Below are 24,692 nucleotides of genomic sequence, written 5' to 3'. Positions count from 1 at the left end.
CTTCTACTGACTCATCTGCTCATAATTTACTGGCAGCTAAATGTGTTGGTCAAAGCTCAGATATGCATTACTTCAGTCAGAATTTACAAATCATAGCTGTTTTCTTCTACTTTTTTATAGACTGTAACACAAAAGAAGCTTCCCCTGCACTTGCTTTAAAAACTTAAGCAGCCTTGAATGTAATGGAATGTGAATAATGCATTTACACAAATATGTTGTTTGGGGAGAGAAATTGCTCCCTCAGTCTCACCAGTGTCACCTGCCAACAGGATTCAATAATCTTGCTCCTCCTTTTTAAGGTGTACATAAAACTGCAGGCTGAGGTAATGTCTTGGTGTCTGGAGTTTGCCTGGATCTGGATGTGGAGAAACAACTCAGCATCAACCAGATCTTGGATTCAAATCTAGTGCTAGTCTGGATGGTCTTCAACACACAACTTCTGCTTGAAGAGCATGAGGCCTTTTCATAGCTCCATCTTGTGCAACACTTGGGCCTTTCAGCCAGCCACTCATGCCAGTCTCTTTGTGGTTTGACTTCTGCAAAATAGTTTGCACTGCCCTTGAATAACATAGGTAATGATGGGCATTCCTTGGTATAACCTTCACAAGCTGCATTGCTCTTGGAATAAGATCCGACTGCCTCCAATATTATGTGTAACTCCTACTCTGATGGCATTCTTCCAGGATTTGGGTAACGAAAATACGGTTCCCTTGTATAGGTTTTTGGAATTAAGAGGGGAATTAAAAGATATTTCCAAAATATACTTCACATAATATTAGGTGGGTCTGTTTTTGTGTGAGAAAGTGATAATAGGTATATAATTGTGAGTTACCCGGAGTTGCCTTGGAGCCAGTCAATCTAAATCTAATGAAATAAATAAAGTGGCTTGTAGATGCTTGGACAATGTGTGTTTAGTAGCCAGGAAGTTTTGAAAGCTGCAATCTCTGTACCAGTTCTGCCTACTGGCATTATTCCAATAGGTGTCCAGGTCTGGTGCCCTGAATGTGTGCACATCTTGGTTGTATTTTTGATTTGTTTTTCTTTTTTTTTTTGTTTTGTTTTTTTAAAAACTGCTTTGTATTTTTTGTCACAGATTTCACTAAGATCATAATAAAATATTCAACCAGAATAGTGTTATTCTAACCTGGTAACTTTAAGATGTGTAAACATCAACTCCCCGAATTCCAGAGCCAGTATGGCTGTCTGGCTAGGGAATTCTGGAAACATGGCATGGCTGGCTTGGGAATTCTGAGAGTTGAAGTCAACACATTTTAATGTTGCAAGTTTGAGAAACACTCAAAGGAAAGTGTTTAGAGAAATCTTTAATACTAATACTATTATGCCTCATTTTTAAATGATTCCAGAGGAAACAATTTAATCTGTTCAATTTATTTAAAAGACAAAATTAAGGATCAAAGAAACATTTTATTATTTCTAAATAATACTGGATCACCACACAAACGCAGCTCTTTCACGTAACATACGAACACCAAAACGCTGCCATTCTCGTTGATAAATCCAGAGCTCCTGTGTTGTATCTAGGCAGGCAAGAACAGCACCACCTTTCCAAGCAATCAGACGTGGATCCATGTCCTAATATTAAACAGATATAAAAATATCATACGATTAAAATTTAAACATGATCTAGTTCCTTGAACTCTTACAAATACGGATAAATTCTAAAGTCTCTAAAAGAACAGATAGAACCAACTTACTTTTGGGAAACATATTTGTACTTTGCCGACTAGTCCACAGTTTGTCATTGCTTCAATTGTCTAATAGATGCCAGTGCATGATTTTTATCATAGACTAATTCAATACATATTAGTATAATGAAACTGGTGCTACAAGTAATAATTATCGACAAGTTGTATGTATAAAAGATTTTGCCAATTCCCATACAAATATACTTTTGTACATTCAACTGCCATGGGTAGGTACCGTGTTTCCCCGAAAATAAGACAGGTTCTTTTTTTTTTTGACCCTTCAAATAAGGGGTTGGCCTTATTTTCGGGGAGGTCTTATTATTTTTCAGGTGCAGGAAGCAGCAAGCCACCAGCCCCACCGTCTCCATCCCACCGCCTTCTTGCCTGCAGCCACAATGACCCAAGTTCTCCTTGCATCCTGGCCTTCGCTTGCCCTGCTTGCTGGCCGCAGAACAGCTGACTGTACTGCTCTGGCCTCGCCGGGGGGTGGGGGGCTCTTCCTGGCAGAACGAATGAAAACACACACACACTCGCCTTCCAAGGCAGCCACATCCCTTCACTAACTTGCTTTCCAGCTAAACCCACTCCTTCACTAGGGCTTATTTTCAGGGGAGAGTTTATCTTTTTGCCCACCGCAAAAATCTGGCATGGTCTTAGTTTCAGGACATGTTGTCTTTTTGGGGAAACACAGTAATTCTAGAAAACTCTTGAATGCTGCAACTGAGCCTTTGGGAGACATGGTCATCACAACCTATGCTCACAGCAGTACTGTGGGTGAAACATCCCTCTGAATGGAACAATTACTTCCTTCCTCCACATTTCCTACCCCTAACTGCTCTCCCTTTTGAAAACCTGCATAAATCCATACAAAGATACCTTTGGTCTTGTAATGACTTCCACATTTTCAACAACTCTCCTGAAAGAGGGAGGCATTTTGTTGAGAATTCTGTGTTGAAGAAATTCTTGAGCTTTGTGGAACATCAAGCCACCTCCAACTACAAGGATTGAACTGTACATTTTCTTTTTGGTATCATCTGATGCTAGAAAAGTACACATGAAAGAACTATAAATAAACTTTAGCAAACACATTAGAAAAATAATGATTAATACAATAATTGGATAAGTATTAAAAGTATTTTGTACACATTGATGAAATCTACTGTGATTAGCATAAATCTTGCCTACAATAATTAGTATTGCATATCACACAAAATAATATAGTTTCTTACCACAGCAGTCAATGCTGTGCAAAATTGCTTTGTCAAGGCCCAAAGCTTTCCCTTCAAACTGAGATACAGCAGATTTTCGGGACATGTGAGTTGTTAGCATTTCTTCAGATTCATTTCCACCAATAATGCAGTCACTATGAGAACTGCCTAAATCCACTTCAGAAGGATAAATATTTTCAGCACTTGCAGATTGGCCTCGAAGATCTCCATCAAATCCACCCAGCTTGGTCATGGATTTTCGATCAGCTGTTGCTTTTGCAGACTGGAAAAAAAGGAAAATAAGATTATTTCTCAATAAAAGCAAGCACAAATCCTGCCCATAACTCAGGCTGAAGAGCACCTATTTCTCTCCCTTCAAGTTTATTTCTTAATTAGTCAGACCCAATTCTTAATGTAAAAAGTCCAAGAAACTGTATTTTCTGCTGCAATTGACTCTCCCATCCCAAACCACAGGCATCTATTCCATTGAGAACTGACAACATACAATTGAAGTATTGCTTTGTGAAGTACTTAATACTTTGCCTTTTTTTAATATATCAAGGTAGTTGACCACAAAAATCCAGAACAACATTAAAAAACCCTCAATAATTTCTCAACAATTTCACAAGCTTTTCTATTCACCAATAAGAAGTTGCTGTTGAAAATAAATGCATGAGCTGCAAACGATTACTGATGTGGCTGCCAAAAAGTAAAAGAATACAGAGAAGGGCAACAAAGATGATTAGAGATCTGAAGGCTAAAACATAGGAAGAACGGTTGTAGGAATTGTGTATGTCTAGTTTAATGAAAGGAAGGCCTAGGGATGACATGATAGTAGTGTTCCAATATCTAATGGTTGTCAACTTGTTCTCCAAAGCACCTGAAGACAGGGCAAGAAACAATGGATGGAAACTAATCAAGGAGAGAATCAGCCTAGAACAAAGGAGAAATTTCCCGACAGAACAATTAATCAGTGGAATGACTTGCCTCCAGAAGTTGTGGGTGCTCCAACATTAGAAGTTTTTAAAGAGAGATTGGACAACCATTTGTCTGAAATGGGATAGGGTTTCCTGCTTGAGGGTTGGACTAGAAGACCTTCCAACTCTGTTACTCTATTCTGTTACTCTGTTATACCTTTGGAAATGAATTAGTAATTAGCATTTGCCTGGGTGGGAAGGTTTGTATAGAGCATACCCGATTCAGGAATTCTGGGTGTTGAAGTCCATAGGTCGTAAAGTTGCCATTGTTGCCCAACCCAGTGTGGGGTCATACTTAAATGAGACTTTCCTTCCTTTTTGTTCTTTTCCTGTTCAGTTACATTTTTTCCCATCCTTTTTCATCTAGCTATGGTACTAACAGGAGAGAGAGGGGATATGTGGCGATGTTTGGGGGGGGGGGGAGGAATCAAAACAGACATGATAGAAGATGGGGCATACCCTCCTATACATATATGTAAAATCTATTCATTTAAAAGTGATATTGGATATTGCCAGGCTTGCCATCTTGATTATTTCGACTCTCCCACGCTGGGTGAATGTGTGCATTTGTACCTCTATGTCTTTATGTTATTGACAGAAAAAGTTTGATGGAAGTGGGACATCAATAATTGTATACATAGGGGTACTTTGTTTTATAATTTAAATAATTCAATTAATATGAATGTGTGGATTCTCCCCCCCCCTCCCCCCAAATATCCTTACTTTTTGATGTGGCTTCTGGCAGGGGTATATACTAGTGTATCATATATATTTGGGGGAGGGGGAATAAGTCAAAAATTGGTTTCAGCTAGAATTGGCAAAGTTAGGGTATTCTTCTTGCCTATACTCTGATATGTAGCCAATAATTACATCCATTCAACTCAATTCTATAACTTCAAAACAGGAATCCTATACATCGATTTTAGTTTTTTAAAAAAAACCTGGGAAAAAAGGTATCTGGATAACAAAAACAAATTAAAGCATCATAATGATTATAATTCAGGATAGTTAAATACCATAACCGTACATATAAGCACACAGGCACAATTACACATAGAAAGACTATGCTAACTGTAATAACTGTCTCTTGTCCTTTTTGGCATGATGGCAAAATTTTCTAAATTGTCTTATTTTAAATTATGTGCAGTTTCTTATGACATCTGTGCATTAATCATAGAGAACCTTACAGATAGCTGAAACAAGTTTACTTTATAAACTACAAGTATTAGCTGAAAAAGCATGCTTATGTTATAACCACCATATGTAGTTGAGAAGCCCTGATCTGACTATATTCTCATCCTAATAACCTGATACTTTCTGCTGGTCTACACTATCCTTAGTCAACATAGCAATAGTAATAGTACTTAGATTTATATTCCTCTTCATAGTGCTTTTACATCCCTCTCTAAGCGGTTTACAGAGTCAGTATATTGCCCACAACAATCTGGGTCCTCATTTTACCGACCTCGGAAGGATGGAAGGCTAAGTCAACCTTGAGCCAGTGAGATTTGAACTGCCGAACTGCAGCTAGCAGTCAGCTGAAGTAGCCTGCAGTGCTGCACTCTAACCACTGCACTACCTCCACTCTTTAACATAACTATGGGCACACACAAATTCTAGTCCAACTTAGTGGGGAATGGCAAGTCATATGAAAAGAATTCATCTACCAATGTTTTGGAAAGGAAGTGTTAAGTAAATAGAATGAGACACTGAGTTCATTGTATTGTATACCGGGGGGGGGGGGGATCAAAAGGAGAAAGCCACGCACACACACCTGCTCTTGCTTACTTTGTGTAGCTAAGAGATAATGTTCGTCATGGGGGTCCTCAGGATCACCTTGAGACCTGTGCTGTAAAACTATCATTTTCTGACCCACAATTCCAAATGTTGCTGGATAAAATAGTGCCATTGGAGCCTAATTGTGAAAGATAAGAATTTCAAATTATTGTCAATATTCATCTATAGATTCATCCATCCATTCTTCTTGCAGTTGGGTTACAATTAAATAACCTATGATTAAAGATTTCTCTCAGCAGAATATGTAGATCAAAATATTTAATATTTATTTTTCTAGTAAAAGGGGAAAGATTTGTACAATCTGAAGAGATTTTTTGGCTTCTTTTCTCTTATTTTCCTCCTATTTTATATTATAAACTAATAAAAGCACCCTCAAAATGAAACGGTTATTTTTTAGATTTACAGCCCACTTTTTGTAGAGGAGTTCAAGATGACATAAACTTTTATGCACCTCTACAGATGCAGTAGAGGAATTCTGTGGTAAACTGAAGGAAGTAATTCAAGACTAAGAATGTATGAATTATTGGCAATAGTTAATTGACTCTCAAAAGCTGAAGATATAGAGGAACTGGAACCACAGTATTATTTTGTCACAGTAATGAAGGATATCGTAAATCCTCCTTTTTTGCGGCCAGCAAATCTCTTTTGCATGCAAGTTATTCCCCTAAATGAAGAATACTGGGCAAGAAGACAATTTTTTTCTAATTAGTCAGAAGAGAGCTATGTTCCCATTACTTCCCAAGAAAAATTATTTTAATGTTTTTCTAAAAATCCAAATATAGTCCTTGGCCAAAATATCCACAATTTACAGTGGATGGTAGGTAGCACAGAGTTTATCATGGACTACCATCCAATGTGATCTTGCTACCCTGGAGTAATAAACAAGAGTACAGTAGCAGTTTCCAAGTTCTCACTGTTTCCCATCGTCATAATATACAATGCTTGAACCAATGTAAAACAGATAGAAAGGAAATTTGTAATAGAACTTTTTTTTAAATTTAAAGCGCAAAAGAAAATAAATGTTCTGTTTTCTTCAAAGTACTATAAGGGATGCATCTCAGTCTTTTACCTGTAACTTTTCATCTCCTAAGCGCAACTGATACAACAAAGCTGGAGAATCTGGATGACGGACTTGAAACTCATGATCTTTCAGTCCAGATAAATCCTAATAATAAAAGAAAGTATAAGTATTTTATAGATTTAACGATGAGTGTATACTCTGAAGTAACATACTGAAGTTTTACTACTGTGACCCCCGAAATAAACACTTGGTCTTATATTTGGGGAGATCTTATTATTTTTGAGGTGCAGGAGGCGGCGAGCGTGGTTACCTCATGGCTGCTGCTGTGTTGCAATATTTTCAGGGAGGGCTTATTTTTGGAGGACTTATTTTAGCGTATGCGCACAAAAGCCTAATTGGGCTTATTATCTGGGGAAGTCTTATTTTCTGGGAAACAGGCAGGGGTGGGTTTCAACCGGTTCGTGGCTGTCCCTGCGAACCGGTTGGTCGGTGAACCCGGAAGTAAGTAACTTCCGGGAACGGCGAAGGGCCCACCCGCGCTCCTTACCTGGTTTTGACGAGTTCTGCGCTTCCACGCATGCGCAGGACGCATACAGCGCCTGCGTGATCCTCCAGGAGCAGCTGGAGCATCGCACAGACGCTAGTACTCATGCGTGCGCCGCGCGTGTGCATGCGCACACCGCACACGTGCACGCCGCCGGCCCCGTTCCAACCGAACTGGTTGGAACGGGGAGAGAAACCCACCCCTGGAAACAGGGTAGGTTTTTGTTCATTTGGGGCCTTCAAGTCATTAAATTGGAGAACCTGGACAATTCCCTGTAGTTTTCTAAGCAAGATTTCAAAAATGGTTTACCGTTGCCTCTTTTCCAAAGCTGAGCAAAGTGATTGGCTCAGCCCTGGAAATCATTCAGCTGGCTTTGTTATCTAAGGCAGCAGTCCCCAACCTTTGCAGCTTGGCAGCCTGGTTTGGGATGGGGGTGGGGAGAGGGGAACTGGGCTGTACAAGTGGTAGACTGGCACGCATGCACACAGTTTGGCTTGTGTGAATGACAGGTGGTGTGCACATGCGTGCATGCACGCTGCTGGCATGGTCTGGTTCCAAATAGGCCACAACCCGACAGTGGATCACAGCCTGGGGTTGGGGACCCCTGATCTAAGGGGAGTCTAGAACTCATGGTCTCCCAGTTTCTCATCTGATGCCTTAACCATTAAACCAAATTGGTTCTCTGAAGTGTAACTTAAATGAATTCAACTCTCTCAAAAGTAACTCAGGCATCTGTTCTGACGTAGGCTTCCTGAGACAGTAAAAAGCATATGCTTAGTCCCAAAAACCCTCTTTTTAGTTCAACGGCTGTGAATTATGTTCATCACAGCCTGTAATGAGTCACAAATAGTTTGTAAAGAGTCTGACAGAAGTCTGCCAAAGTCTTTCGGGATAAGGCTGATACGCACCCACCTTTATCTCCCTTGACATGCTGCCAAAGACCTAATTGGCAAGTAGCTTTGCAAGGCCACAGGGTGCACAGAGTTAAAACGGAGCTTCAGACTTTAAACCGACCAGAACGAACAAAGTTGAGTCCTGCAAAGGCTCATGTGCCTTTGCTCCTCCTTTATGTCTTTTGGGAGGAGCCAATAATCTCCAAGCCTTACTCCTGAGTTGTCCCTTTTGCCTTAACTGTTCTTGCCTTATGGCAGCTCTGCACATGCGTGCACTGGGAATAGGCTCCCCCGGTTCCTCTGCCTCGCTGATATCCGACTCTGGAGGCTCCAGAGGCAGCATATAACTCCCAGATGGCCCTGGCCCCCTCTCTGCCTCCAATGCAGAGCCCTCATCCGAGCCTTCCTCACTCCATGACTGGCCCATGCTCCTCCCCAACCTCCTCACTGTCCGATTCTGCTGCCAGCAGCACAGGCCGCTGGTGAACCACAACAGCATCATAGCCAAGTAAGTGAATAATTATTACTAGTGGTTTTCCCAGATTAATAGCTTAGCTAGTAATAATTAAAGAAGACATTTTTAAAAACTTTATTAAAGAGTCCATCTTTAACTTAAAAACCTTTATTAAAGAGTAACTGTGAAAAATATTTTCTGTGATGTAACGTTTGAGAACATTAAAAAAGTGCATTAGCAATGATTTTGCAGCCGGGAGCCATATCCTCCCCCCACCCCACCCCTTCTTGACAGCAAACATGGTATTTAAAACTCCTCCTATTTTCTCCACAAAACAACCCTATAAGGTGTTTTGGGTTGATAGAGAGCAACTAGTGCAAAATCATCAAGCTGCCCAGTGTCCTGGTTTCTCTCCCCCCGCCCCCCACCCCTATTCGACCCTATAGTTCCTTAATACAGGGTATAGTCAGATAACTGGATGGAGCTGAGAGTTTACTGGCTGAATGCCCTTCCTGACACCTAGGTGGAGTTCATAGCAGATATTTTTACTTTGTGCCCTAGGAGTAAAGCATCTGCCTGCTACCTAGGATTGAACTCTTAACCTTCCAAGTGGGAGGTGAGAGTGTTCACCACTAAGCCATCATAATTTCTTCTTACTTCTCTCTCTTCTGTGTCATAAACTGTATATACATTAGCTTTATAAACTTTCAGCTGCATTTGCCATACATTTTAAAATACCTCAATCTCTGACCTAAAAAAATGCAGAGCTTGACAGTTTTAGATCTTACCTGGTCTAAGTGGCAAAATGTTTCTTTTAAGTGCTGGAGAAGAAGACAGTCTGTCTTCTTAACTAGCTGGCAATCTCTGTAAGGAAACCCAGCTCGTTGCATAAGCCAATAAAAACATCTCGATATGTCACAGCCACCATATGCAAGACGTAACCTTAAAAAAGAGGAAAGCCCACAGTTGTCAAAACATCGGCTTTTTCAGAAGCTATTTAACTTGAAAGAAATTTTAAAACATTTAGAAGAAAATAACATAGCCATGATTATTAATCCAATTATTTATTTGGTCCAATATGAATTTGGGTGTAGCAACATGGGGTACTAATCTTTGATTTTCCAATACAAAAGTTGCAGTGATTTTTAAGAATATTTAAGAAAGATATTTTTTTTAAAGTTACTTAAAAGGGCCTTATAAAATGCAGTTAATCCTCGATTTACAACATGAGTTTAGTCCTGCATTTAAGAATGTAAATCATGAGGGTTATCAAGTGGATTACTAGACCTAATTTTATTATCATTTTTGCAGCCGTTGTTAAGTAAACCAATTGTTCACTGGCTTTTGCCGGAAACCAGAAGTAAACCCTGGATTCTGGCAAAAAATATAAATCACAGTCATGTGACAGCAGGGCCCTGCACATGCTCATAAATGCAGCCTGGTTGCAAGTGCCCAAAATGCAGTCAAATGACCATGGAGGACAATGTTGGATCTTCAAAATGGATTAGTAGTTTTGGGGAGGTCCACTGAAACTTCAAAGAGACACCAGACAACTGGTTATAAATTACGACTCCTTTGGCCTGGACTAATGTTACATTTTATTAAAAACATTAAACGTCTGTAAAATGTTTGTTCCCAACTTTTGATTGTTACCTGGTGTTATGATGTGAAACCCCATCTTCAACACAGCAGATGCTTGTCTTCTGATCCCCCACATCAACGACACATGCACTGCCTAAACCACTTCCAAAAGTAGCACATACAGATTCTTGATGCACTATTATTCCTAAAAACAAAAGGATGCCGTAACTGCTATATACTATTTCTATTGTACAAAGACACCTTTGCACTTGTCGTACACTGCAGAATAATGTACAAATCCCATTTTATAAAACTCTCATGTGTCATTGTCAAAGAAATTAGAAAGGTGCTTGACTCCTCCTGTGTTTTTTGCCTATTGGTCAACTTACCCAGGAAAACTATCTGTATTTCACCATTCCTTATTTTCCAACTAACCACCAACATTTATATAAACTTTGGCTTTCAAAGTATAACTTGTTAAAAAAGGATGTGTCTTTTAGGTCTAAGGCTGCCTTTCTCCTCTATTCTTGGAAATAGATTTGAAAATCACGTTCAGGATTTGTGTGTGTGTGTGTGTGCGTGTGTGTGCGCGCACACAATACAACTCAACTAATTTAAGGCTGAGGAATAAAACTGAGATAACCTAACTCATGAAACAAGTTGTATATTTAAGAGGTGGGTTGCTCCCAGTTCGGCCTGGGTGATGTGGTGATTGGCCTGGGTCGTAGAATCGGCACCGACCCAGGCTTCCCACGCCCCTGAACTGATTCCCCGGTCTTTTCTGCCATTTCCGGCTTGTTTCTGCACATGCGCAAAACAATTTACAGTCAACTGCGCATGCGCGAGCAACATGTGGCACGCACGCGAAGCGAACCGGTACTAACTGGTACAGGAGCCCACTCTTGGTATATTTGCATGCCTCTTCCAGCTGCTAGAACATTTGGGCTAACTTTGCTTCTAAGTCTGTGGTTGCTTAAGACTTCTGCATGTGGGACATCAGCTTAGGGTGCCCAAAGGATGGAACTGGCTCAATCCTTTCCCCATTTATTAAAGACAAAAAGGAACTCTGAGTCTCTTGATATTCATGGCCCTCTCACCTACAGACAGAGTTGGTTCCCTCTCACCTACAGACAGAATAGTATAAATTGCTTTTATGGCAGAGTCCTGCTATCCTGAAACCAAGAGATAAACTAAGAGGGAAAGTGAAACATAGTGTTTGACAAATAAAAAAATTATAATTAGGGAGGAATAAGGTGATTTCCCCTTATAAATCTTATAAAGTGTAGGAGAGAAAAGGTCAATGCCTGGGGAGGGGCCAAAGGGGGGCTTACTCTAGAATCCCTATGTGGGCACAAGAGGTCAAAGTCCAACACCACCCATCCATGAATGCCCTTGAACCTTTGCAAACTTTCAAGTCTAAGAAGATTGTTTTATGAGCAATAAAACAGCTAAATGAACTCTTCAACTCCTCAGTGGTTTCTTAAGAAATTGCTATTGGAATGTAGAATGTACTTCAGATTTTTTTTTTTTTTTTGGTAATGTAAGTAAATAATAAGAAGACTTATGTCAGTGAAAAAAAAGGTTTACACTGCCTACACATACTCTAGATAGGTTTAAATCAATATCATTCCATCTTTGTAGCCAGACTTGCATCTCAGTTTGGCAGCTGAAAATGATGGATTTATCACTAGATGAACGCATGGCAGGAATCACAAAGATAATTCAAATTCACAAAACAATTGGGACTGAAGTGCATAAATTAATTTAAAACATCACGGTAGCAGTTTATAGTGATTTATTTACCTGAAAAGCCCATTTTCAAGAGAGTCATATTTACTATTTCTTTCACATGCTGCTTATTATAGATGTCGGGAATTAGTAAAATACATCTGTAATACTGAACAAAGGGGAAAAAAGAGACTTGTCATGTGACAGAATGACCATCCCATTTGACAATTAAATAATAACAGGCATTTGAAATATCCTAGGTTTATTTTTTTGGTAAATGCTAATGTCAGCATTTAAATAAATAAAATAATTTAGATAGCCAGGAAATAAAATAATTTAGATAGCCAGGTCAATAGCAATAGCAATAGCAGTAGACTTATATACCGCTTCATAGGCCTTTCAGGCCTCTCTAAGCGGTTTACAGAGAGTCAGCATATTGCCCCCAACAATCTGGGTCCTCATTTTACCCACCTCGGAAGGATGGAAGGCTGAGTCAACCCTGAGCCGGTGAGATTTGAACCGCTGACCTGCTGATCTAGCAGTAGCCTGCAGTGCTGCTTTTAACCACTGCGCCACCTTGGCTCTTGACTAGGTCAGTCTAGTTGGTGATGATTGGAATGTGTGTCAGAGGTGGGTTGCTCCCTGTTTGGCCCAGATTGGGCAAATCAGTAGTGGCGGCAGCGGGAGGCTCCGCCCACCCACTTCTGTGCATGCGCAAAGCTTCTGTGCATGTGCAGAAGCCTCACACGTGTGCGAACCAGTAGTAAAAACAATGGCAACCGACCACTGATATGTGTTTGTCTGTGGGGAGATCCAGCTGGGAGTCTCTCCTTTGTGGGATACTGCAGGGCTCAGTATTCAGAAGAGTTTAACTCTTCAGTTAAACAGAAGAGAGAATACTCTCTTCTGTTTAACATCTACATGAAGTCATTGGGTGAATCATCCAACTGTTTGGGAGCAGATATAATCAATATGCTAATGATACTCAGCTATATATCTCCCCCCCCCCATCCCACCAACTGCCTGAATTGCAAAATGGTGGCTCCATCTCATTGTGCTGAGGCTGTCAAGGCCAGATGGGGTACACTAGGCTTTAGTTCAACTCAAGCAAGATGGTGTATGTGTTTTTGCTATGCTATGTATTCTGTATAGTTTGTTTTATTGTAGGCCACTTAACAGTCATATATTGAAATTATATACATATACAGAAATCAAATAAATTATTATTATAGATAATCTAGAGGATGGCACTATGTAAGAAAGTGAACATGGTATGTGACCTCAGGGTATATTAATGGTAGTAATACAGGTAGTCCTTGACTTACGATCACAATTCAGGCCAAAATTTATGTTGTTAAGTGAGACATGAGTGAGTTTCGCCCCATTTTACGACCTTTCTTGCCTCAGTTTTAAGTGAATCACTGCAGCTGATAATTTAGTGACCTTGTTGTTAAGTGAATCTGGCTTCCTCATTGACTTTGCTTGTCAGAGGTTCGCAAAATGGGACCACACAACCCTGGAACACAGCAACGGTCATGAGTATGAAGCAGTGGCCGGGCATCTGAATGTTGATCACATGATCATGGGGATGCTACAAAGGCTGTAACTGTGAAAAATGGTCATAAGTCACTTTTGTTCAGTTTTGTTGTTATAACTTTAAACAGTCACTAAAGGAACTGTTGTAAGTCGAGGACTGACTGACATTGTTACATTCATTTGATTCACCTTCAAATCCTTCAGAGATATTTCTAGATATTTCTGAATTGCATGCGACCAAATGTCCTCAAGATCAGCAAGAACTGCAGTAAGGGAGCCACCAGGTCCTAGGTGGAGGTTCAGCTGTCCCCGCCGAATAGGCCAATGAACATTGTAACAGTCCAGAGGATTAACATATAATGCCTGAAAAGGATAGAAAGAAACAAGCAAAACACAATTTCTATTAACTAGCAACAGTTTTAATTCTGATGGTGTTGTTATATGTAATATTAACTTTCATATTTATATTTTAATATTAAGGATTTACTTACTATTAAGTTTATTCACCGCCCATCTCTCTCCTGCAACTCTAAATATAAATTTAAAAAATTCATGCAAAATTTAATCACAAATATTTTGAATTTACACATATCATACTAGGGTAAATATGGTAGACTGTCGATTTGAGGCTGCAGCTGATGTGGGAAGGGGCCAGAGTCAATATGGATTGAAAACACAGTATTATGTACAGTTGCAAGAAAAAGTATGTGAACCCCTTGGGATTACGTGGAGTTTTGCATGAATTCGTCATAAAATGTAGTCTGAACTTCATCTAAGTCACAACAATAGAAAAACACAGTCTGCTGAACATAATACTACACAAACATTAGATGTTGCCATGGTTTAATTGAATATAACATGTAAACATTCACAGTGCAGGGAGGAAAAACTATGTGAGAACCCTTGGACTTAATAACTGGTTGACCTGCCTTTGGCAGCAATAACCTCAACCAAACGTGTCCTGTAGCTGCAGATCAGACCTGCACAACGATCTGGAGTAATTTTGGACCACTCCTTTTCACAAAACTGTTTCAGTGTAGCAAATAACCAATTCATGCAAAACTCCACGTAATCCCAAGGGGTTCACATACTTTTTCTTGCAACTGTAGCTATCTTTACGTTTCATTCCTCTGATCAACTTTTTCTCCTTTGGGGCAAATCATCTTTTTCTCTTTCTTTGTGCTACTCAAAATGTAATTAAGTCTAAAATGACATTCACCTTCAAAGTCTAATGTGGCTACCTACCCATTTTTTTTTTAAAAAAAACCACTGGTAATCCTGAATTTGCAACAGTTCATGTAGTGACCGTTCAAAGTTACAACAGTGCTGAAAAAAAGTGACTTATGACTGTTTTTCACACTTACAACCATTGCAGCATCCTCATGGTCACATGATCTAAAATCAGATGCTTGGCAACTGGTTCATATTTCTACGGTTGCAATGTCCTTGGGTCAGGTGATCTGCTTTTGTGACCTCCTGACAAGCAAAGTCAATGGGGAATCCAGAATCACTTAACATCCATGTTACTAACTTATCAACTGCAGTGATTCATTTAACAACTATGGCAAGAAAGGCTGTAAAATGGGCCAAAATTCACTTAGCAAATGTTTCTCTTGGCAACATAAATTTTGGGCTCAATTGTGATTATAACTCAAGGACTCCCCATATTTTGTTTTTTTAATTGGAGAGAGAGAACAGAAAGGAATACATTATGTACAAATGACCACTGCTCAATTACACATTATTTAAAAATATATAATATTTTGCCTATTTGGGTTTCCTGGTGAATACGTTTGCCTTTGACTTCCAAAGTTAGGAACATTTATTTGCCACTAGCACTATAAGCCACAATGGCCAGAGAAGCATAAAATAGAATAAAAAAATGAAAGAATAAAGAAGTAAAAAAAATATGTATAGACACTCCACAAAGGTTCCCCCCAAAAGGCAGAACAGAGTAGGAAGTAAATGAGAATGGCAGTGCTGAAACTGGGGAAAAGAATAACTTTTGATTGCATGATCTCTGCCTGTCCTTAATGGAGGGGAAGATTAATTGACTCTTGGATGACAATAGTCACAAAACCAATCAGACTTAATGAATACTGAGCTTGAAATTCTTTGAAAAATGTCACTGTTGCGCCTTTATTACATTTGCCTCCAAAAAGTTGTTTCAGAAAGTATGAAAGCATGAATGCTGTGTAAGTCTGCCAGTCTTTAAGTGGCATTTTCTTTTCTTTAGACAGACATGGAATAGGCTGGAATAAAAATATTTATTTCAAACTATGGTTTTGGAGAACATTACCAGATCAAGCAACTTGTTGAGGAAATAATGAAGACCAACTGCCCCCTTGAGGCAACAACTGGAAAACAGAAATGTACATGCTTTGTGAATGTGATGTTTGTAGATGATTGATTAGAAGAAATGAATTATGCTTGGAAAGCTTCAGAGAAATAGAAGAAACCTAAGAATGGACAGGATGGATGGAAATGGTCAAAAGGGATGTTCTTGGAATCTCACTGCAGACAGAATGGAATCATTTATCCTTACTGGAACAAGCATTTGCCTTCAAGCAAAGACAGTTTATGATTGCATAAAGTCAAAATAGACTTCTTAAAGTTGCATAGAGCTTAACAACTTTTAAATCAAAATTATACAAGTAACTTTAATGGAATGAGGAAAAAAGAAGCCCTACCTCTTCACCAACAACATATTCTGGGTGATGAGTAGTATTTGTCCATTTTGCTCCAGAGCTGTGATCTAAAATAGCAGGTCGCATTTGTCTGTTGTAAGATCGGATCTAGAATAAACGTTTAAAGAAATCACTTAAAAATAAAGAGTCGTGCCATAGACAAAAAGTAATATTTACTTTAATAATGCAGGGTTGTTCACTTGAATGCCAAGGTCATGTATATTCCTAAATATAGTCTAAACTATGGTGAGTAGATATTGACTGAGAATTGATTGTGAAATATGATAAAATACAGGATAGTCCTCACTTATGACCATCCTTCAGCAACTGTTCAAGTTTATGATAGTATTGAGCGAGAGGTATTTATGACAGATTCTCATATTTACAATGGTTGCAGTGTCCTGTGGTCACATGATCTCCATCTGCAACCTTCTACACTGCTTTTTAACAAGCAAAACTAATGGGGGAAGCTGGTAGAAGGTTGGAAATGGTGACCATGTGTTGTCATGCTTCATGAAAGCATTGGATTTGCTTAAGAATGGCAACTAAAAGTCCTAGCACTTCCATCACTACGTAGTGTGATGATGTGATGGTGCGTGACCCGACAAATGCGCGAACGTCAAAAGCGCACCGACAAAACCGTGGCGCTAAAACCGCGATGTCAAAAGCGCGCCAACAACAGCGCGCCGACAGAAACGCGATTTAAGTTAAGGTAAGGTGTAGGGTTAGGTTTAGGGTTAGGTTTAGGGTTAGGGTTACAGCGCGCTTCTGTCGGCGTGCTGTTCGTCGGCGCGGTTTTGTCACCGCGGTTTAGTCACCGCGGTTTAGTCAGGCGCGCTTTTGTCATTCGCGCATTTGTGGTGGAACCGTGATGGTGCACTTTATAATCATGTTTTTTAGTGTCGGAAATTCTTAGTCTCAATTACCGTTTATCCATTATTACTGCTGCCTCACAATTAATTTTGGAGCCAAATTTGAAGTGCTGAAGTTAATATATAAAATCCTTCACTGGTTGAGGCTGTAATATCTGAAACAGTATCAAATTAAACCACATATTCCAAAAGTCTATGTAAGCTACTAGGCACTACTTGAGAGAGATCTTTTTGACAATGATGCTAGTTCAACATACAGAATTCCACTTGGAACAGCTGTTTTAAGTCTTTGATCTCAAAAGTCTTTTCATTCAAAGATCTTTTTATTTATCTGTGATACTTAATATTTAATAGACTCTGTCTAAAGAGCTGAATTACTGCAAAGTTGATTTGATGACCATTTGTCTTCCTCTCAATGAGCTTTCAAATTTCATCAGACTTTACTGGTTCTCCTTAAAACTTGCTATTAGTATTAACAACAGTTTATAAACGAGGTACCTGATCAGGTGATATAGGTGTACGTCTGGCACCATTTGACATCTTCTTAGACCATATTGCTTGGTCAACCATTTTAAGCCCATTTTGTCTTTGTTCTGTACTTTCTGGTTTCTAAATAAAATCAGTCAGTAATTTAGATTGCTTCCAAGCCTAGAACTAATTATTTTATATCAGTATTTCAAAAACTAACAATATACAACCAACAAGCTATTAATTTTAAATCTATACCATTATATAAAAACTAAAACTTCCACATTTTGTATTTCATTTTATCCTCCATAAAATGACTGGTAAATTGATATCTAGGCTAAAAAAAAGCAGGCAACAAATGAATGTCATTTTTCAATTCTTAAATTGAAATTTAAAAATTTGTTGATTTATAGATTTAGCAACTAAAAGCAAAAATGGTGATCTCTCCCAGATAAAGTAGGCCTTACCAGATGAAGAGGGGCTAATGATCATGTGGCCAGAACCAACACCTCCAGCTAAAGATGATGAAGATGGACTGGGCAACATTAGTTTGTCATCTCAGATTGCCCAAACCACTATAATAATTGCTGAAATGAACTGAGCCAAATGTTTATCCAGATGTGCCTGCTTCTGCTCTATAGCAGGGCTGAGACTTTGGGGTTGTGTGATGATTAAAGAATTGGAAGTTAACTCTTTAAAATGTAACTTCTGCTGTCAATAATTAAACTAACTGCAGGGTATATTCCCCTTTCATTATTCCCGTAGGCTATCCTAGCATATTTACTGCTACCAATGCCACTTCAACCACCTGGAGTGATAGGAAAGTCCCTATGCTATGAGTGAAGAATGGTAATAAAGAGTATCCTTTCATTTTGTTCACTTTCCCTATCTTGGGGAACCATGTGTATCTGGGAACTCAGGAAGGCTTTCTCGGTGGTATCCTATAGGAACCTCTGATGACTGTGATATTATTATTATTATTACACCTGCTGGAACTGACGTAGCAAGGGACCAGTGGTGGGTTCCGGATCCCGGTGCAACTGGTACGGTGCAATGGGGCCCGGCGTCTCCCACATGCAGGTGCGCCGCCCGCGCATGCATCCTTACCTCTGCAATGCCTCCGCAATGCTCCAGCTGCTCGGCGGAAGGTCGCACAGGTGCCATATGCTCCATAGGCAGATGTGCCGAAGAGCTCACATACAAGCAAGGACTATGGCTGGAAGGGGCCCTCCGGAGCACTGTACTGGAATGGTACCCGGTGCTCCCAGCAGGCACTGGTACGCCCATACCGGGATGTACTGCCTACAACCCACCACTGCCAGGGACCCTAATTTAATATGGAGGAAATTTCTTCTAAATAAAATCCTTGTTTCAGTAATCAGGTGGAGGATTTAGATACATGTATTGGTTATTGGATTTTAGACTGTTTATTACCATATTTTTCAGAGTATAAGACGCACCTTAATTTTTGGGGAGGAAAATCAGGAAAAAAAACCTTTCTGCCTGTTTCCCAGCAACATCCATCAGTATTCATCCGGCTAAAGTTTTTGCTGCCTTGGTTGGAACCTGATTCCCGAAGCTGCCTGGGGAACTGCGATGAAAGCCTTTTCAATGAAAGTGTTTTGGGCCTATAGGGTCCCCTTCCTGATTCCAAAAAGGGCGTGTGCAGAGGCCAAACAAGTGCATCATGTTTCAGGTGGAAGGAGGTTCCAGCACGCCCTGCCACCTGAAAATGCTTTCCCTCCCAGTTCCCAGGGGAACATCGCAGAGCCACACGCCCACCTCCTCCTCTACAGACTAGCCGCCTGTTTTCTCATGACCAATACCGTCGGCTGGAGGAGGCAGGGAGAAAAGCGAGAGGTCAGTGCAGTCGGGCAAAGGCACAGGAGCCAGGTGTGGACACAGGGAAGGCAGACTAGAGGCAGCTGGTTGATTGTCGGCTTGCCGGCTTGGCTGCTGGCCACTCAGAGTGCGCAGGCAGCAAAGGAAACCCGCACCATGGCTATTAAGATGCGTATTTCGCAATGGGGCACAATTTGTGTGTGGCAGGTGGGGCAGGGGATGGGGTGCCCTGCAGCCACTTCTTGGAGAACACTGCCCAAGCCCTTAAGTGTCACTGCCAGCGACCACGGTTTCGTGCCCCCTCTCCTGGATAACAGCCGACATGAGAGGAGAGGCAGCACCCTCACCACCCCGCCCCAATGAGCGAGGGGAGGGGAGAGTCCAGCAGTGCCCGGGGCACTTCTTCGCCACTGGCAAGGATGCCGAGCACCCTATCCCCTGCCCCATCTTCCACACCCAAATTGTGCCCCACTGTGAAATGCGCATCTTAATAGAGTCTGGCAGCTCCGTTGCATCTCTCTGTTGGTCTTTGCAGGGAAAACCTTGCACAATAAAGAAAAACATCATGAGAAGTTTTTCTTTACTATGCAAGATGTTTCACTGCACAAAGCGGCCGAGAGACAGAAGTGGTGGAGCTGCCAGACTTGAATAAGATGCGTGCCCCACCTTGCCCCATCCCCTGCCCGTCCTGCCATCCCCAAATTGTGCCCGAACATCTTTCTTGAGTCTGGCAGCTCCACCACTTCTCTCTCTCTCGGCTGTTCTGTGCAGGGAAACATCTCACTGCTGCTGCTCAACCTCCTCAAGGCACATAGGCAGGAGGCAGCGGCGGCCACAATGCAGTTTCCTTTGCTGCCTGCGCACTCTGGGTGGCCAGCAGCCAGGGAGGAGGGCGCATGGCTCTGCGATGTGCACCGGGAAACTGGGAAACATCATGCACTTGTTTGGCCTCTGCACGTGTCTTTTTTGGAATTGGGGAGGTGACCTTACAGCCCAAAAATGCCTTCATTGAAAAGGCTTTCATCGCAGTTCCCCAGGCAGCTTCGGGAATCAGGCTCCATGTGAAAGTGAGGATCCCCGCCACATGGAGCCCCCCGAAAATACGAAGCGCGGAGCGGGTGAGTGGAGCTACATTCGGTGTATAAGATGCACCCAGATTTTCACCTTCTTTTGGGGGGTAAAAAGGTGCGTCTTATACTCCAAAAAATATGGTAATACTTCAGACCCCTGCGGCCCAGAGCATTACACTCATTTAGTAACAAGAAGATGCTATCAAAGTTTTATGTGGGCAGTAGTCTGTGACAAGATGACTGCTTTGGTCTAAGTTCAGAGCTTTCCCTACAGCAGAAATAACATTATTGACAAAGTATGTGCTGCTGTCAAAGGATAAAAAGCATAGTTCCCGTATCTAGAAACTGGATGATGTAACAAAACTTTAGCATCCATACATTTAGAAAACATACAAATAATCTATTTATATCCTATTGATGATGGTAATTCAATAAAAGCCATTTGTATTCCGCAAAAGAGCCTACAGGGCATGAGTAAGACTTATGCCCCCTCTGCATTATTTGTTAGGCACAGTGCACAAGTAGAAATCACAGGGACAGATATGAGAGGATTGGATAACAGCACAAATTTAGCATGCAAGAACAAGGCATGAAAGCAATGTATTTCATATAAGCAACAACTGATTCAGTTTCATTTAAGACTGAACTATTGAAGACTTACGTTGAGTCCTTCTCTTAGAAGCCAACTGTCTTTGTATGAGATTTGTCCTTGTTGTTTATGTCTTCTTGCAATGATGTGAGGGACGCTAACAGGATGGGTATCTGTGGCTCTTCCAATCCTTAAAGTTGTTGAGCCAGGATGTATCACAATAATAAAGTTGCTCTGGATTTGCTAAAAATAATAAAACAAGCCCCTATTTTATTTTGAAAACAATTTCCTATGACAATATTATAAATTAAGCTTATTCCATTGTAAGCTACCCTATGTTTTTGAGTTATGCAGTTTTACTGCAGACTCCCTTTATATCAATAAAAAGTTTTTGATTTAAAAGCAATGAAAAAGTATAGTATACTTGCACACCTCCTTATACAAATCTAAGTAAAAATCATATATGTACGCCTAAATATGGGAGAGTGGAAGAGCCGATCAATACTGATGTACAGTTATCTAGAAATGGCTCTACTGAATAGGTTTTACTTTTGAATAGTCTTACATTATAACATTGCAAACTATTAAGTACACAGATATAACATGATGCCACCAATTGATAAATTCCACGGAGAATCTTAAACCTTGGAGAAAATAAATATTTTTAAAATCCCATAATTTTTTTGTGCGAGAGTCCCCATGCAATATTCACACACAAGAGAGATTGTATATATAGTATTTTAATACTTGGTCTCAATGGAGTTTATTCTTACCAAGCATCAAGTGACTCAAGAGACACATTAAAGCAAATGCTATAGGTTAGATAGTACAGGTAGTCCTCGACTCACAATTGAACCCAACATTTCTGTTTCTAAGCAAGATAGTTGTTAAGTGAGTTTTGTCCCTTTTTTACCTTAAGTTGGTGGCATGATTAAGTGAATCTGACTTCTTCACTGACCTTGCTTGTCAGAATGTCACAATCACATGGCACTGTAACTGTCATAAAGTCATAAGTCCCTTTTTTAAGTTCTAACTTTGAATGGTTACTAAATGAATGGTTGTAAGTCAAGGACTACTTGGTATCTCTTCAAGGGACAAATATGACCAAAAATAAGTCAAATGTGCCACGCACCTATAAATACAGTGACCATATATCTTCTATTATATTAAGAGGCAGCCTTTTATTTTAGAAAGGTGTCCTTCAGATTTATTTATTTTCTTGGTTTTCGTCTTGCATTTTCCGTTGTAAAACTAAGTTACAAACAGTTATTCTTATGAACTTCTTCCAGATTTTACACCCTTTTTCATGTTTCTCCTTGATTTTCCCACCCAAAAAATATGGTCATTGTACTTATAAATGAAATGGGGGGGACACACCACCCTACATTTGTGCATGCAGTGGTACAATAACATTACAGTAAGTTAAGGCTTCTCCTCCAGACTCACTTAAGGCTCTACAATCTATATATTTATATATCTATATCTATATCTATCTCTATCTATCTATCTCTATATCTATCTATCTATCTATCTATCTATCTATCTATCTATCTATCTATCTATCTCTATATCTCTATCTATCTATCATCTATCTATCTATCTATCTATCTATCATATATATATATCTATATATCTCTATCTCTATCTATCTATCTATCTATCTATCTATCTATCTATCTATCTATCTATCTATCTATCTATCTATATCTATATCATCTATATCTATATCTATATCTATCTATCTATCATCTATCTATCTATCTATCTATCTATCTATCTATCTATCTATCTATCTATCTATCTATCTATCTATCTATCTATCTATCTATCTATCTATCTATCTATCTATCTATCTATCTATCTATCTATCTATCTATCTATCTATCTATCTATCTATCTATATATATATATCTTTAAGAGGAAGCCCATGCTGCTTCAGGATGTTTGGCTTCCCAGGCTAGTTGAGCACCCGAGGCCTTCCGGGTGTTTTCCTAGGGAAATACAATCATGGGGGGGGGGGGGGGGGCAAGGACAGCCCCTGTTAAGGCAACAACAACAAAAGCAGGCCTGAATGGCCAAGCGCTGCCGAGAAACCCTTCCACATTGCCGGGGGCTTCCTGCAACTCTGTCTCGGTGGAGGCAAAACCGACTGCGAAGCCTCGGCGTTGGAAAGGACCGGGCGGGGAGGGCGATGCCGAAGCCGATCCTTGCGCGCCGGCCACGGGGCTCACCTCCTGCAACGAGTCGGGCACGGCGGCGGGGACGATGGGCCTCTTGGTGCCGCGCTGTTCTTTCTCCTTGTCACGCTCTTTGTCTTTCCCGTTCTCTGCGGCCGCCGCAGCGGCGGCAGTTTCACCCTTCTCCGCCTGGGTCATCTTCTCGTTCTCCCGCCAAGCAAAGGGCCGGCCGGGACTCCTCCTCCGAGAGAAAGCGGCGGCGAGAGCAGACGGCCGCCCCTGCCTCAGCGGCGAGGCGGCCTGGAGGAAGCTGGACCGCGGTCCCTCCGGGCGATCAAAATGATCCCGGGGTGGTTTTACTTCCCGCTAACCGGGAAACAAGCCGCCGCCGATCACGGCCGGTATTATTATTTTTTTACTTAAGGACCTTGATGCGCCGCCTTCTCAAAAGGGCCCTTCCTGGTTCCTATTAACTCCTCGTAGGCGCATCGAAACAGTGAAGGCTGGTCAGAGGGGCGGCCCTTCTGTTGCCGGTTGGTGCGCATCTGATGCCGCCTCCAGGGAGTGCCTTATTTTAAAAGTGGGTGGAAGCCAAAACTCAGCTTGACAAAAGATGAAAGTGGCGACTTCGTCACCTTTAACAGATTAACAAGGTTGGAAGGGACCTTGCAGGTCATCTAGTCCAGTGGTCCCCAACCCCCGGTCCGCGGACCGGTGCCGGGCCGTGGAGTACCTGGCACCGGGCCGCGCAGCGACCGGGGGCCATGATCCCTGTTCCCAGTGCCTCTCCCTCCAAGCGGAGCACCTGAGCTGGCTCCCGCGTTATCCCTCCCCCTTCCTCCTCTGCCGTGCTTTTGAGGCCGCGGGAGCTAGTAGGAAAGCGGCGGAGGTGGAGGCAGGGATAACCCAGAGCCCAGCTGAGGTGCTCCGAGCGGAGGGGGAGGCACCACTGCTGCTGCCATGGGCGGAGCCGCCAGCGGGAGCTTTGCCGGTGAAGGAGAAGAAGCAAGAGGACTGGCGGCTTTGAAATGCAACCCCCTGGTCCCGCCGGCCGCGGATTTGATTCGGCATAAGTGGGGGCCGAACGCATGCTGAGCCGACTTTGCGCAGTGAGGCGGAGTAATTCAACCCCCCCCCAAAGAACGTGTGTGTGTGTGTGTGTGAGAGAGAGAGAGAGAATTGGATCAAAATTGGTGGCCAAAGGAATGGAGGGAGGGAAGGAAGGAAGGAAGGGAGGGAGGGAGGAAGGAAGCCCTGCCCCCTGTGAAAAAAACTGAAGATGGAGCAGTGAATGAATAAACCATAAAAGCAACAAACAGTTAATGCGTAAGTAAGCTGAGGAGCAAGTTCTCAACTAAGGAAGCAATATAAGAAAGAAATATAAAAAGCTCAATATGCCAAAACACTTATTTTAGTCTTCATTTAATTACTTGTATTGTAGTCTGATGTAACATCTTTTTAAAGTTAACGTTAGTTAGAAAAGATAGGGTACAAAACTTAAATAATAAAAAAATTGTACATTCATTTTGAAAAATAAATGCA

The 24,692-nt window shown here is 41.1% G+C and overlaps 1 protein-coding gene across 1 annotated transcript; it reads right to left on the bottom strand.

The window, feature by feature from the left end:
• Positions 1-1,373: 1,373 nt before the first annotated feature.
• ACTR8 (actin related protein 8) lies at positions 1,374-23,638 on the bottom strand. Its single transcript, XM_087709049.1, has 13 exons — positions 23,205-23,638; positions 21,046-21,216; positions 17,503-17,613; positions 16,136-16,240; positions 13,635-13,808; positions 11,985-12,078; positions 10,254-10,386; positions 9,389-9,542; positions 6,758-6,853; positions 5,666-5,806; positions 2,936-3,197; positions 2,583-2,746; positions 1,374-1,593 (listed from the first exon to the last, which is right to left on the bottom strand). Exons 1-13 carry the CDS (start codon positions 23,346-23,348, stop codon positions 1,450-1,452), a joined length of 1,893 nt encoding a protein of 630 aa, XP_087565175.1. The 5' UTR covers positions 23,349-23,638; the 3' UTR covers positions 1,374-1,449.
• Between the last annotated feature and the right edge of the window lie 1,054 nt (positions 23,639-24,692).

The sequence above is a fragment of the Thamnophis sirtalis genome, unplaced genomic scaffold (assembly GCF_051295495.1).
Source record: "Thamnophis sirtalis isolate CommonGarterSnake01/CBP01778 unplaced genomic scaffold, rThaSir2_p1.2 scaffold_3, whole genome shotgun sequence".
Taxonomy (NCBI): domain Eukaryota; kingdom Metazoa; phylum Chordata; class Lepidosauria; order Squamata; family Natricidae; genus Thamnophis; species Thamnophis sirtalis.
Note: the sequence above shows the minus strand (reverse complement) of the source record. Positions and strands in the feature narration are given on the sequence as shown.

What these genes read in the sequence shown, in the direction of transcription:
- ACTR8 (XM_087709049.1), bottom strand. Translation starts at nt 23,348, where the DNA reads ATGACCCAGGCGGAGAAGGGTGAAACTGCCGCCGCTGCGGCGGCCGCA. An exon ending in TTCTAAGAGAAGGACTCAAC is followed by an intron (nt 17,614 to 21,045) that starts GTAAGTCTTCAA and finishes GATTTTATTTAG; the next exon opens with AAACCAGAAAGTACAGAACA. An exon ending in CTTGAAAATGGGCTTTTCAG is followed by an intron (nt 10,387 to 11,984) that starts GTAAATAAATCA and finishes TTTTGTTTTTAG; the next exon opens with GAATAATAGTGCATCAAGAA.